A 16,201-nucleotide genomic window follows, 5' to 3' on the forward strand; every position below is an offset into this window, starting at 1 on the left:
AGAAACTTAGTACCGAGAGAAATAATACAAAACAAAATTTTTGATTTTTTTCCCTCTGGATATCCCCTGCTCTCCTCCCACACAGACTTGCACCTGCCTATGTACACCTGCATGTGTTTATTATGCCTTCTGGCTCCAGCGCTTACATGCTCTGTGACCTTTGACAAGTTACCTCACTTTTCTGTGCCTTAGTTTCTTCATCTTTAAAATATGGATAGTAACACTAACCATGTTATAGAATTATAAAGATTAAATGGGCGTCATTAATAAATAGAAAGTTTTACAAGAGTGTTTGGCATGATGTTTATTAACTACTATTATGGGTATGATTGTATGTTTTAAAAATATTTTAAAATTATCAAGCCCGTCTCATTTTTATTTGAAAGTCATACTAGCCCTTGCTGGTATCTCGTATTATTTTCTATAAGCCACAGCAATGCCATTTCTCCCTCTATGATAATGGTGGTAAGACGAACATCTGAAAAATATGTTCCATGCAGAATGAATCTTCACACAGACTTATTTTGTCATTTTGGTTTGATTTTTGAGAAATGAGTTCAGCACATCTGCCAAATCCTTGTATAAGATGCTACATTCCTGTTTTTATTTTAGCGTATTCCGTTTATGAGGAGCTCTTTTCTTCTCCACCCGTCCGGCAGACAGGCAGGCCTCCTTTGCTCCCTCCCTCCCCATCCCACGCTCTCAGGTTGTTGCACATTAAATCTTTAAAATAGAAAACGGGAAGAAAAACTGGAAGGAATCAGTCACTTTTTTTTAAAGCCATTCTCCTTTTGGTGTATCTAGTTTAAGAAAAAAACAAACCTGTTTTCACACTGAAAACATACCATTTGATAATGGAGTTTTAAAACTTTTACACATTTGAAATAACAGCCTTTCTTTCAGGATGGGAAGGAGAAGGCTGGTTTGGGGAGGGGAAGGATGGAGTAGAGCAGATGCAAAACAATCAGTTTGCGAACATGTGCTAATATTTAGATTCTTTTTTTTAAGTGAAAAGTTAACTAGTTAATGCTTTTTTACAAACTGTCTTTGATACTGTGTTTTGTTTATTCCATCCCAGAAGAAGTTAGCGGTATACAGCAAGATGCAGGACTCTCTGGAAGTCACCCTTCCCAGCAAACAAGAGGAGGAGGAGGAGGAGGAGGAGAAAGACCAGCCTGCCGAGATGGAGTACCTTAACTCTCGCTGTGTCCTTTTCACTTATTTCCAGGGAGACATTGGGTCAGTAGTGGATGAACACTTCTCAAGAGCTTTGGGCCAAGCCAGCACCCTCCATCCAGAATCTGCCATTTCAAAAAGCAAGATGGGGCTAACCCCCCTCTGGCGAGGTAAGAATTCAAAAGCAGATGCTCTCCAGGGCACCGTCTCTGTTTCGCAACTGCCTGTACCAGGTTCCAGCTGGAGACGTGCCCCTGGAGGACGGATATCCATTTGCTTTTTAATTTTTAAGGACAGCAAGGAATTTCTTTCAGACAAACAGCTGGATCCGTTTTGTCACATGTGGAATGTGGGGTTGGAAAGGATGCAGTCACACCCCTTAATTCCTCATGGAAAGTAGTGATGCAACCAGCTCAAGTTTATAGTGGCAGCATCGAGCTGAGAAGCACCATTCCTTAAGCCCCGATGGCCCAATTTGGATGTCTAAATAATAGGCGTGCCTGCATCAGCTTTTAAAAATTAGCTCTTGCTCATTCCACTAGGTGCTACATGGTGACATAGCAGAGGTTTGAGTCTGACGCAGGAATACAGACTTTGAAAGCCTTCTGTGTTCTCTTAAGAGCTCTCTCTGTCCTGCTTTGTCGTGGTGTTTACTCCTTGTAGTGTACAATCCAGACATTATTGACTGAGTCTACCTAGCTTGGCTCTTGTTCTTAGCTCTGGAAAGGAAAGCAGTAGAATGGGCATCCTTTTCTCGCTTTCCCTCTACATAGACGTCACAGAGGTGTGTTTGAATTGGACACATAGAAAATCGTTGGGTAACGTCCTGATTGGGATAATTACAAGGTTAGAGAAAAGATAATACATCGTCCCAGTAGTAGTTTTAGAGGAATGTGTTATGGACATTTCTCCTGAGCTCACCTGGTTGCAAGAAGCATCTCGTAAAACGGTTCTCAAAATGTGGTTTCCAAGACCAGGAATGTCCGAATCAGGTGGGGGCTGGTTAGAAATGCAAATTCTTGGGTCACACCCCACACCTTACTGAATCGGAAACTCAGGGGTAGCTAATCTGTTTTGGTGAGCCACCCAGGGGTTCCAGTGCAGGCTCGCATCTGATCCTTGTTGATCTAGTGCTGTTACAAACAGAGATCGCAGGCCGCCAAACTCAGACATACTGAGTCACAGTCTCAGAATCAGACCTGACCCGGTGCCCGGGTGATCCTATGACAAGGAAGGGCTTGTCACCTGATCACCCACCTGTGGTAGGGGCCAGGTGAGAGGGGATGAGTGGCTGGTCCCCTCTCAGCACTGGAGAGGTGGTTGTGCTTCTTGTAGGAGAGATCCTGGCCGTAGGAGATTGCCTGGCCCGGTCTGTAGATACGATGCTTTTCTTTCATGCCTGCCTCTCTGCCTGCCTGCCTGCCTTCCTACCTTCTTTCTTTTTTCTTTTTAGAAAAAGTAATGTGAAAGTAGCAAATGTGAACAACACTAAGATAAGCAGTGACTAGAGAGGGGAAGGTGGAATACAAACTCAAGTGACCTTAATAGAGGTGATTCGGAAGTGTAGCTGCTGATTGACTAGTGAATATTACAAGAACTGAGAGCTGAGTCCTTGGAAGTCTAAGATGCTTATGGAATCAACCAACATGCTATTTGATAGCACATGGTGAGCGCTTTTCATAACTTGTGGAGGGTGACCTAGGAAAACGTCAGTGAGTTAGCTGGCTGGAGTGAACAGTTTGAGATATCAGTCTTAAATCCTGTGAAGACAGTCGTCCTAGGAGAGGGCTCTAGGCAGGGCCTACTCCTGTCGCCCACTGGCCCTGCCACCTGGTGATCATGTCACCTGCAACAGAGGAACGAGAGCCCTAAATTACAGCTCGATGGGAGAGTGATTGTCACAGTATCACAACCAGAATAGTTTTAAGCAAGGTATTGTGAACATGCAAAAATTTGCAGTTTAGTGTTTTTCCTATACTCTACGTGACTGAATGGAGAATCCCCCTGGACAGATGCCAAATTTCAGGATAGAAAGGGTGGATCAGGATAATGTTTCAGGAATGGTTAAACAGTTTTCTTGGCATCATCTTCAATTTGGCCGTCAGATCTCTCTCTGGCCTCATTTCCTGACTTCTGCAGCAAGTGTCCAGGTCCCACTGTGCTCTAGGTTGTGGGCCTGTGTCATGAACAGGAGAGTCTCAGCCTCTACGTTTGTGGAGCTTTTTAGTGGAAGAGACAGATAATAAATATATGATGAGACGCAAGCTGTTGCTTTGCTTAGGATGATAATAGACGCTCTCTCTGAGACTGTTTTGTTTGAGCACAGACTGAAGGAAGTGAGAGTGCTCCTCATCACATGAATATCTAGGGGGAGATTATTCGAGGCAGAGGGAACAGCCAGTGCAAAGGCCCTGAGGAAGGACTGAGCTTAGAGCGTTCAATGAGAAGCAAAAATGCTGGCGTGTGTAGAGTGAAATGAAGAGTGATTTCTAGAGACAAGGATTTTTAGAGCTTTGTATGGCAGTTTAGTTTATCAGGGTAGCCCAGGCACACACAGCAAGCTCCTCTATTTCCATCTCTCCCTCACCCACTGAGAATGCATATATCATATCCGGTTATCTCACGTCATTTTCCCTAATGCTCAGGATAATGCATTTCTATATGGAAAATCTGGAATGAATATGAATTGAATGATTACGTGACTGAGTTAGATGAACCGAGTTCATACCATGTACCCTGGATTAGAAAAAAAAGTCCTTGATGGAGAATTTATCAGCAGTAAGCTGTATGAAATCTTTGGTTACAGTTTTCTTATTTGTAAATAAGCATTGAATTAGGTGATTGTTGAAATCTTTTCTCTGTAAAATTTCTGTGATTTCAAATGTATTGTTTACTTTCCACTTGTGAATAGCACTTTGCTTCTTTTACTTTTGTTTACTGAAGTATAATTGATGTACAATATCCTATTAGTTTCAGGTGTACATCATAGTGATTCAATATCTATATACATTATGAAATGATCACTAGGATAAGTCTAGTTAGCATCTGTCACCAACAAAGTTATTACAGTGTTATTGACTATATTCCCTATGCTGTACCTTACATCCCCATGACTTATTCTTGTTATAATTGCAAGTTTGTACATCTTAATCCCCTTTACCTATTTTTTCCTGCACCCCTTCCCCCTTTGGTAACTACCAATTAGTTACCTGTATCTATAAGTCTGTTTCTGTTTTCTTTTGTTTGTTCATTTGTTTTGTTTTTTAGATTCTACATATATGTAAAATCATACAGTATTTGTCTTTATCTGACTTATTTCACTCAGCATAATACCCTCTAGGTCCATCCATGTCGCAAGTGGCCATATTTCATTCTTCTTGATGGTTGAATAATATTACATTGTGTATATATACCACACCTTCTTTGTCCATTCATCTACCAATGGACACTCAGGCTGCTTCCATATATTGACTATTGTAAATAATGCTGCAGTGAACATTGGGTGCATATGTCTCTTTGAATTATTGTTTTTGTTTCCTTTGGGCAAATGCCCAGAAGTGGAATTGCTGGATCAATATGGTACTTCTATTTGTAATTTTTTGAGGAACCTCCAAACTGTTTTCCGTGGTGGCTGCACCAGTCTACATTCTCACCAACAGTGTATGAGGGTTTGTTTTCTCTACATCCTCACCAACACTTGTTTTTTTTGGTCTCATTGATAACTGCCATTCTTACTGGTGTGAAGTGATCTCTTATTGTGGTTTTGATTTGCATTTCTTTGATGATTAGTGATGTTGAGCATCTTTATATGTACCTGTTAGCCATTTGTACGTCTTCTTTAGAAAAATATCTATTCAAGTCCTCTGCCTATTTTTTAATCAGGCTGCTTGTTTTTTTGATATTAAGTTGTGTAAGTTCTTTATATATTTTGGATGTTAACCCTTATCATGTGTATGATTTGCAAATATCTTCTTTCATTCAGTAGATTGCAGTTTTCTATTGTTGAGTGTTTTCTTCACTGTTCAAAAGCTTTTTAGTTTGATGTAGTCCTATTTGTTTATATTTGCTTTTGTTGCCATTGCTTGAGAAGACTGCTCCAAAAAATATCACCAAGACCAATGTAAGAGAGGTGACTGCCTATGTTTTCTTCTAGGAGTTTTATGGTTTCAGATCTTACATTTAAGTCTTTAATCCATATTTTTTTTTTAAAGATTGGCACCTGAGCTAACAACCGTTGCCAATCTTTTTTTTTTCTGCTTTTTCTCCCCCAATCCCCCCAGTATATAGTTGTATATTTTAGTTGTGGGTCCTTCTAGTTGTGGTATGTGTGATGCCGCCTCAATGTGGCCTGATGAGCGGTGCCATGTCTGTGCCCAGGATTCGAACCAGCGAAACCCTGGGTGGCCATAGCGGAGTGCGCAAACTTAACCACTTGGCCACCAGGCTGGCCCCTAATCCGTTTTGAGCTGATTTTTTAATATGGTCTAAGGCAGTGGTCCAGTTTCATTCTTTTGCTTGTGGCTGTCCAGTTTTGCCAACACCATTTATTGGAGAGAATGTCTTTTCTCCATTATATGTTCTTGTCTCCTTTGCTGTAGATTAATTGATCATATATGCACAGGCTTATTTTTAGGCTTTCTATTCTATTCCATTGATCTATGTGCATGTTTTCTTGCCAGTGCCATACTGTTTTGACTACTATAGCTTTGTAGTATGGTTTGAAATTGGGGAGCATGATACCTCCAGCTTTGTTCTTTCTCAAGATTGCTTTGACTATTCAGGGTCTTTTATGGTTCTGTACAAATTTTAGGATTCTTTGTACTAGTTGTATGAAAAATGCCATTGTTATTTTGATGGGGATTACATTGAACCTGTAGCTTGGACATTATAACAATATTAATTCTTCCAGTCCATGAGCATGGTATATCTTTTCATTTATTTTTGTTGTCTTCAATTTCTTTCACCTGTGTCTTATAGTTTTCAGAGTACAGATCTTTCACCTCCTTGGTTAAATTTGTTCCCAGGTGTTTTATTCTTTTTGATGCAATTGTGAATGGGATTGTTTTCTTAATTTCTCTTTTGAGTAGCTCATTATTAGTGTGTAGAAACACAACTGATTTCTGTATACTAATTTTGTATCTTGCAACTTTACTAAATTCATTTATTAGTTCTAACAGTTTTTTGGTGGAGTCTCTCTCTATATAGCATCATGTCATCTGAAAATAGTGACACTTTTGCTTCTTTTCCAATTTGGATGCCTTTTGTTTCTTTTTCTTGCCTAATTGTTCTGGCTGGGACTGCCAGTACTATGTGGAATAAAAGCGGTGAGAGTGGGTGTTATATGTTGTTCCTGATCTTAGAGAAAAGGCTTTCAGCTTTTCACCATTGAGTATGATGTTAGCTGTGGGCTTGTCATATATGGCCTTTGTGATGTTGAGGTACATTTCCTTTATACCTACTTTGTTGAGAGTTTTTATCATAAATGGATGTTTAATTTCATCAGATGCTTTTTCTGCATCTATTAAGATGATTGTGTGATTTTTATTCTTCATTTTGTTAATGTAGTATATTACTTTGATTGATTTGCAGATGTTGAACCATCCTTGCATCCTTGGAATAATCCCACTTGATGATTGTGTATGATCCTTTTCATATGATGTTGAATTTGGTTTGCTCATATTTGTTAAGCATCTTTGCATCTATGTTCAACAGGGCTATTGGCCTGTGATTTTCTTTTTTTGTGATGTCTTTGTCTGGTTTTGATGTCAGGATAATGCTGCCTTTGTAAAATGAGTTTAGAATTGTTTCTTTCTCTTCAAATTTTGTAATAATTTTAGAAGGATAGGTCTTAACTCTTTAAATGTTTGATAGAATTCATCTGTGAAGCCATTCAATCCTGGAATTTGGGGTTTTTAGGAGTTTTTTGATTACTGATTCAATTTCATTACTTGTAATCAGTCTATTCAGATTTTCTGTTTCTTCATGATTCAGTCTTGGAAGTTTGTGTGTTTCTAGGAATTTATCCATTTCTTCTAGGTTTTCCAGTTTATTGGCATATAATTGTTTGTAATGGTCTTTTATAATCCTTTGTATTTCTATGGTCTCAGTTGTAACTTCTCTTTTATTTCTGATTTTATTTATTTGCACCCTCTCTCTTTTTTTCTTGATGAGTCTGGCTAAAGGTTTATCAATTTTGTTTATCTTTTCGAAGAACCAGCCTTTAGTTTCACTGTTTTTTTAGTCTCTATTTCATTTATTTCAGGTCTGATCTTTCTTATTTTCTTCCTTCTACTAAGGTTGGGCCTTGTTTGTTCTGTTTTTTCTGGTTCCTTTAGGTGTAAAGTTAGATTGCTTACTTGAGAATTTTCTTGTTGCTTAAGTTGTATCACTATCAACTTTCCTTTTAGAACTTCTTTTGTTGCTTGCCATAGATTTTCAAAAGCTCTGTTTCCATTTTGACTTGTCTCAAGCTATTTTTTGATTTTCTCTTTGATTTCTTCAATGACTCATTGGTTGTTTAGAAGCATCTTGTTTAGTCTCCACATGTTCCTGTTTTTTGCAGTTTTATTCTTGTAATTAATTAATATTTTCATATTGTTGTGGTTGGAAAAGATGCTTGATTATGATTTCAATCTTCTTAAATTTATTAAGACTTATTTTGTGGCCTAACATGTGATCTGTCCTGGAGAATGTTCCATGTGCATTTGGAAAGATTATGTATTCTTCAGTTTTTGGATGGAATGTTTTGAATATTTCTTGAGTTCATGTGGTCTAATGTGTCTTTTAAGGCCAATGTTCCCTTATAATTTTCTATCTGGATGATCTATCCATTGATGTAGTGGGATACTAAAGTCCCCTACTATTATTGTATTCTTATCAATTTCTCCTTTTATGTCTGTTAATATTTGCTTTATGTATTTAGGTGCTCTTATGTTGGGTGCATAAATATTTACAAATGTTATATGTTCTTCTTGGATTGACCCCTTTATCATTATGTAATGCCTTTCTTTGTCTCTTATTAGAGTCTTTGTTTTAAAGTCTGTTTTGTCTGAGATAAGTATTGATAACCCAGCTTTCTTTTCATTTCCATTTGCATTGGATATCTTTTTCCATCCTTTCATTTTCAATCTGTGTGTGTCTTCAAATCTGAAGTGAGTCTCTTGTAGGCAGCACATAGATTAGCCTTGTGTTTTATACATTCAACCACTCTCTGTCATTTGATTGGAACATTTAGTCCATTTATATTTAAAGTAATTATTGATAGGTATTTACTTTTTGCCATTTTGTTCTTTTCTGGTTGTTTTTATAGTTATTCTCTGATCCTTTCTTCTTCTCTTAGTCTTTTGCCTTGTGATTTGATGGTTTTCTTTAGTGTTATATTTGGGTTCTTATCTCTTTAGTTTTTGTGTATCTATTGTAGATTTTTGGTTTGTAGTTATCATGAAGTTCATATGTATCTACCTCTTCATAGAGCAGTCTGCTTTAAGCTGATAGTCACTTATGTTCGAGCACATTCTAAAAGCACTACATTTTTACTCCTCCTGCCGTGTTTTGTTTTTGATGTCATATTTTGCTTCTTTTGACTTTGTCTATCCCTTAACTACTTATTGTAGTCACATTTGGTTTTGCCACTTTGTCTTCTAACGTTCATACTAGCTTTTTAAGTGGCTGCCACTGCTTTACTATATATTTGTCTTTACCAATGGTATTTTTTTTCTTTCATATATTTTCTTATTTCTATTTATGACCTTTTCTTTTCCACTTAAGAAGACTCCATAGCATTTCTTGTAAGGCCAGTTTGGTGATGATGAACTCTTAGTTTTTGTTTGTCTGGGAAACTCTTTATCTCTCCTTCAATTCTGAATGACTTTGCTGGGGAGAGTATTCTTGGTTGTAAGTTTTTTCCTGTCAGCACTTTAAATATACCCTGCCACTCCCTTCTAGCCTGCAAAGTGCTAAATAATCAGCTGATGGTCTTATTAGGGCTTGCTTGTATGTGACTGGTTGTTTTCTTTTGCTGCCTTTAAGATTTTCTTTTTAATTTCTGCCATTTTACTTATTATATGTCTTAGTGTGGATCACTTTGGCTTCATCTTGTTTGGGACTCTCTGTGCTTTCTGGACCTAGATGTCTGTTTCCTTCCCCAGGCTAGGGAAGTTTTTAGCCATTATTTGTTCAAATAAGTTTTCTGCCCCTTTCTCTTTCTTTTCTCCTTTTGGGACACCTATAATGCAAATATTAGTATGCTTGATGTTGCCCCAGAAGTTCCTTAAACTATTTTCATTTTTTAAAATTCTTTTTTTCTTTTGCTCTTCCAATTGGGTGATTTCCACTCTTTTGTCTTCCAGATCACTGATCCATTCTTCTGTATCATTTAATCTGGTGTTGATTCCCTCTAGTATATTTTTCATTTCAGTTATTGCATTCTTCAACTCTGATTGGTTCTTTCTTATATTTTCTAGCTCTTTGTTGAAGTTCTCACTGTGTTCATCCATTCTTCTCCCCAGTTCAGTGAGCATCCTCATGACCATTACTTTGAACTCTTTGTCAAGTAAATTATGGATCTTTGTTTCATTAGGGTTTTTTCCTGTGGTTTTATCTTGTTCTTTCATTTGGAACATATTCCTCCATCTCTTAATTTTGTTTGATTTTCTATGTTTGTTTCTATTAATTTGGTGAAACAGCTACCTCTCCTGGTCTTGAAGGAGTGGCCTTGTTTAGGAGCATCCCCTGTATAGATTGTGTGTGTCAGGTGGCTTTGGCAGCTTGGCTGGAGCTAGGGAGGACATAGGACAGGACGGGTGGTTCTAGCATACTAGAGTGTGCCATGCTGGGGCTACCCCATTGGGTAACTGGAGCTGGAAGAGGTGTCAGGGTGGTCCAGAGGTACACCATGCTGGGGCCATATTGAGGTGGGTAGCTGGAGCTGGGGGTCCTGGGGTGCACTGGGGTGGCCTTGGAAGGCTGCTTAGAGCCCCTGGAGTGTGCTCTTGCCTGCTTTATCAAGGTGGAGGGAGAATACAAAAAATGGTGCTCATTGATCCCTCTGACCCCAAAGAGATGTCCAGCAGTTTCCCACCCATTTGGCAAATGCTCTAGGGTTAGTAAATGGATTTCCTTCACATGTAGTCTGAATTTCCTTTAGACTGCTATTGTTTTGCTTTGCTCCAGGGCGTGCAAGTCTGCACATGGGCCCCTCAGTGATATCCCTGCCTTCTGTGGGTCATCATGTTGAAGATGGGGTTCCTATCAATACTGTGTGTCCATCTCTCCTGCTAGTCTCCATGTGGTCCCTCTGTCGTTTGTTTGCAGAAGCTGTTCATTCAGCCCTAGGTTCTTCTGTAGGAGGAGTTGCTCTGTATGTAGGCGTAGATTCCATGTGTCCATGGCCGTAGGTGAGTGCTGGTCTTCCTAGCCCGCCATCTTGGACTCTCTCATCTTGTGAATACGACTTTGCTATAGTTGTTTCTAATTGTGAATTAGCCAGTTTTAGATAAAGATACATAACTTGGATACAATTCATAGGAGATCCACAAAATGTAGTTAAAGATTTAGAAAGCAATATCTTAGAGAAAAGTATGATTAATTGAGCTTCCCATATCTAGTAAAGAGTGTTATTGGGGATTTTGTATTAATTTCCAAAGCAACATAGGTTTGGATAATACAGTCTTTGGATTCTGTTTGTTTTGGGTTCAAGTTTGGGTCTTATTACTGTCTGGTTGCAACGTGATCTTGGATTAACTACTTAAAATCTCTCTGAGCTCAACTTCAACTATAATATGCATTTATTGATACCCATTTCCTAGGTTCATTGTAAAGATATTTTGATAATGCCTATGAATAATTTGGCATAGGGCTTGACGCAAAGTACTAAATGAAAATCAGATGCCTTTTCTCTCTACCTTAAGTTTCCACTTATTTGGAGCCTTGGATCTTTATCCAGAAATGTTGTTTTCTGGAAGTTTGTATTTCTGGCCAAAAACCAGTGTCTTGGACATAGTAGGTATTCAAGGCTATTGACAATGTTGATGGCTATGGCAGGAATACTTTATGCAGGAACTGCTGACCAGCTGTATTAAATTAAAGGGTCTAGTTTATGGCATACCGTTTTTTCAGTGCTGCACAAGTACTACAGTGCTACAAAGGAATTTAAAACTGAATTATGTTTGATTGCATAATATATTTCACAGTAAATCTTTAGATTAGGATGGAGTGTCAGCTAACAATGGAATAATGGTCATACTTTCATGTGTATCTGGATGGAGCTGGGGAAGTCCTCTTTAGGTGTTTTGCAGCTGTTAGGCAAACAGTCAACAGGAAATATCTGTACTTTATTTGGCACAACCTCGCATCAATTACCTCTTGTCCCATTAAACCTTCTAATAGAGATTGAATAAGGCTTCTCAGTGAAACTTAATGAATCTGATTGCCTCCTTGTCCCCATCCAAATAGAAATGTTGGCTTCAAATATGTCTATGTATTGATCTCGGTGCCCAAGTATTATTACAGAAAGTGTGTGTGTGTGTGTGTGTGTGTGTGTGTGTGTTTAAGAGGAGTAGTTTGTTGCACCATAGCAAAATATATCACTGACTTAAAAACCATGCTGAGTGGTAAACTTATTGATATTTTTTATTGTTGTAGTTGCAAAGTAAGTACCTATTGGTTGATTGATCTATATAGTGTCTGCTTGGAGCAACTCATGCTCATAGGAAAGACCTCTCAGAATGAGTACTAGCCTAAAAGAGCAAAGAGAAGAAAGGAGAGGAGGCCTGTGTCCTTAGCTGGGTGAGACTGGGAAGGAGACTAGGTACATCTCCAGGAGGCGCTGGAGGTCATCACTGCTGGGAAGTCTAGAACAAACACACAGAGGAAAGCGAGGCCTGACCTTCCTCCTTGTTCTGCCTCCAAGGAGTGTGGAAATCTGATACTGCCACTGGAAACTCTCATTGTAGAGTCTAAAGGCACATTCTGAGCAACTCTAGAACAAAATAACCAGAGAGCAGTCTCTGGACATCATGGTAATGCCTCATTCCTGAATGACCGAAAACTTCGGAACACATACCCTTTCACCTCTGACCTGACAGTTTATTTTCATGGGAAGCAGAGAAGAAGATGGGGAATTAAATGACAGCAAGGACCTTTTATGTTAAGAATGGAGTAGCATTTTCTTTTCATTGAGCTTAGTAAAACGGTAAATGTCTTTTAACATTGATATTTTAAATTACTATTTATTCTAAGAATATGTTTTCTAGAGATTTTTAAGATGACAAGATAGAGATTCTACATTTTTTGTACCATTGTCCTTTTAATGTAGTTTTCATTTTTTCAAAATTAATAAAATGTTTAAGTTTTTAATTTAAATGTTGAATTTTCTTTTGCTTAATTTTTTTTGCCCTTAGATTTCTTTTACATATATTTAAAGTTAATGTAAAAGGTAGCCCCATCTACTATGAAACAGACAGAACCACTTTATGTCCCATGTCTTCTGTGTCTCTCAGACGTGTCTGTGGTATAAATCACACAGTGACATCACTGGGTATGCTTTGGGTGGATTGTACTGGGTAATGTATCAATTTTGTCATTTTTTATTGTTGTTTATAAATAAGGATGTGTGTGTATGTAAGTGATACTTTTTAATTCCTAATGCAAACTGAACCATAGTCTGTTTAGACTTTTCATACGTGTTAGGCTATCAGTGTTAACATCACCTGCATACCCAGTCCCATTCAGCCCAAAGTCGCCATGGAGTGTTAACGTCACATAGTGCTGAATTGCCTCCTTTATCCTGAAAAGTAATATTGCGTGGAAGTTGCTCGTGCACAGTTTTTCATATCCCTTTTCATACAACAAATGTGGCTGTGATTAAGTACTCGTAAGCAAGGATTCATGTAATGAAAAAATTTACATACATATGAACTAAGCTCATTGATTCCCAGGCATGAAAGAGAGCATATCATCTGTTTCTTTGTATCAAGATTTTTTTTAACAATAAGATACCAAATAGTGTTTTTGAAGTGTAGACTTGTTCATAAACATATTTTCTATCCAATATTATTTCATTTACTTGTAAAATGCAACACTGTTTTGGAAAGGGGCTGCCTAGATCTCTGCAAACTTTATATTCATCTCGGGAGACGTACCAACTGGGAAAATACTAAGTTACTTCTCATTTTATTTTTCCCTGGGGCATTTTAAAGCTTTGTTCTGCCTTTATGGAGTACATTTTTAAAAATAGATTTCCACTTTCAATGATAATATGTTCACTAATCACAGTTCAATATTTCATAAATAGAATAGCATTTTTTGGTAAGGAATTTATTCATTGTTCACATTTGTGTGTGCATGCCCAAAGTGCTGAAGCATCTCTAAAATGAAATTGGGTCCATGTCTATATGAATGAAAATAAATAAAGGAAAGCATCCAGAGAAATGACGTCGTCTCTAGGTGCTTTTGACATTTTGGAGGCTTCTCACCAGGGGAGCTGGGTATCTCTGGCAGACGCCTGTGGGTTGGCTTCCACCGTTTTCATAATGGGACTCTGGCTCCACCAGGAGATAAAGGTTATGAGGAGAAGGAAGGGTTTGGTCCCAAAGATTGGATGTGTGAGAGCAAAGTGGCAGATTGATGGTGACAAAGTTGCACCACGTAATGTAAGGAGCCTCTGTAAACTCCTTGTATGGGTATTAAACTTTAAACATTGACAGCTTTCATTATGGGTGTGACAGAAGTATTCCACAAATGGCCATCATTTAAGGCAAAGTGAATTTTCATCTCACAGCTTACACAATTTTTTCTTGTCATTAGCAGCCATTTTTCGTATGTCAAAGGAAGACACTTCTTTCATAAAACATATTTGCCTCAATGCCAGTAAGTTTGACTCTAAGTGCTGTTTTCTGATAGATCGTAGTTGTGGCGAAACAAAGTCAATCAGTTAAAAGTTTGCCAGGACTGTTTGAAGACTCGAAGAACAGTGTGCGCTTCCGTCCTTTGCCGCTTGAAGGACATCCTTTCCTAGATTTCCCCAAGAGGTTTGAGATCTATGGAGATTCTGTGGGTGAGAGACTTGAATTTGAAACACTGAATAGCTATCTGTCCACGGAATGAATGGGGTGAATGACGATGGCTCTGGTGGAGGGCTGACCACAAGAGAATTGAAGAGGTTGCAAGGCTGGTGCCACAGCCATTCGGGCAGCTGGAGAGAGGAAATGTTTGAACACCCCAGTGACACTCTGATGATGTCAGTCAAATGCCATATGTGGTGGTTGATTCAACTTATATAAACTCTCCCTGAGGTGAGAAAACTCTGTCCTGTAAATTTATGAAGTGAGAACATGGATATACCAGACTTCTGAATGCTGTTATTTCGGAGTACTTCTTAGGATATCCTTCATTCTACGGAAAGATCTAGCTAGATTCTTTTGTGTGGAACTCAGTGTGAAAATACTATCTTACTAGACATGCCTGACTAATGTGCTGAGCAACCTTACCTTTATCAGTGGATAGAAATAATTTATAGGCCACTTCACAGAATAGTAAAAGTATGGAGCCAGAAGATATTTGGAATTTTAATTCAAATGCCTCGTATTTTAGTGGAAGAAACTGAGCCACAGAGAGGTCAACAGATCCATTTGGGGTCAGAAGATGAGATAGGGTAATTGCTTAGCTGCTTGCTCTCTGGCTGAGCTTTCTAGACTCCTAGTCCAGTGCTCATTCAGTGACACCACACCGTAGGCAACAGGCCATAGTTAGAGGTATCAGTCTTTCTAAACATGGATCTGACTATAACACTCCCCAGATCAAAACCATTCAAAGCGGCCTGAGAGCTCCTCAGGGCAGTGCCCACATTCAGAATGTGGCTGGCAAGGCCATACCGATCTGAATCCTTCTTGCACTGTAGTCTAATTTTTTGCCAGCTTCCACCCACTGAACTCATTTTTGTTCCTCAAAGGGGTGAATGTATGTGTGTGTGTAATTATTGGCCTTTTTTCACACACTCTTTCATTTGCCTAAAACACTTTTCCCGACCTCTTCACGAGGCCCAGCCAACTCACCCTTTCAGTTTAGCTGTTGCTTTCTGTCCCTCTCTGTGCTTCTCCCATGAGAGCACTGACCACATCACGTTGCACATGTCCATTTACTTACCTGTCCGCCTCCAGATTGTGAGGAAAAGCAACGTCAGTTTGGTCATCCCCAACCTCGTGTGTCTGTGCATAGTGGGTCACCTATAGATATGTTTTGACAATTGAGTGGAGAAATTGCGCTGAGGCGGAGTCGCAGAGGTGCTTCCTCCTCTTCTCTGTACGTGCTATTCTTTGATGTTTCCCCCTCCCCAAACACCATCCTTCAATCCATTTTTCCTACTTGAATCGCCTCCACTCATGATTTCCACAGAAGAGTCTTTACCAAATCCTACATGCTGGGGTTGTAGTTACAATTGTGCCCTCTTGTGGCGCAGTTATGAAGAGTGCCAGCCATCCGGACAGGCTGCCTGTCTTCAAAGCCCAGTCTCCTGCTTGCCAGCCGTGAAGTCCTGGACTTCTTCCCTGCCTCAATTTCCCCATCTCTGCAACGGGGATACTCACAACCACCTCACAGGGCTGCAGTGAGGATCCAAGAAGACCATCCAAGAACAGCCACTGGCTGGTGGCGGGCGTTTGGTCACTGTCGTTGTTATTCTCAGTCCAGAGACCCCCAGACCTCTACAGGGAAAGTAAGCTTGGAATACACTCTTGTTGATGAAAAATGAGTGTTGGTGAGCATAATTTAGTGCGATCTTACTTCTGTGTGTTACTTTGGCATTAAAATGTTTAGTTTGAATGAAAATTGTATTTGCATTTGAAAGAAGTTGGTAAACATGATCATTTCAACCCACCTGAATCACTTCAATGGCATAAGCTTTCTTTACCTACGACACATGTTACTTGTGACCTCTGTCCAGACCCAACGGCAGCAAGACTCCCAGGAGGAAATGAAGCTTTTCAACCCCAGACATGTGAACCTCTCCTCGGACTGTGAAGCTTACCCT

General features: G+C 39.1%; 1 protein-coding gene across 4 annotated transcripts in view; it reads left to right on the top strand.

Annotated features, from left to right (window-relative positions):
* Positions 1-16,201, top strand: part of VGLL3 (vestigial like family member 3) — a 54,779-nt gene that overhangs the window by 11,552 nt on the left and 27,026 nt on the right. For 2 of the 4 annotated variants that reach the window (XM_070597370.1, XM_070597371.1), the window contains exon 2: positions 1,079-1,346. In XM_070597370.1, the coding sequence (XP_070453471.1) occupies positions 1,079-1,346 (268 nt within the window). The remainder of the gene's footprint in view (positions 1-1,078; positions 1,347-16,201) is intronic. The other 2 variants (XM_070597372.1, XM_070597369.1) reach the window with 2 other exon arrangements.

Source organism: Equus przewalskii, chromosome 27 (genome assembly GCF_037783145.1).
Source record: "Equus przewalskii isolate Varuska chromosome 27, EquPr2, whole genome shotgun sequence".
NCBI classification, from domain to species: Eukaryota; Metazoa; Chordata; class Mammalia; order Perissodactyla; family Equidae; genus Equus; species Equus przewalskii.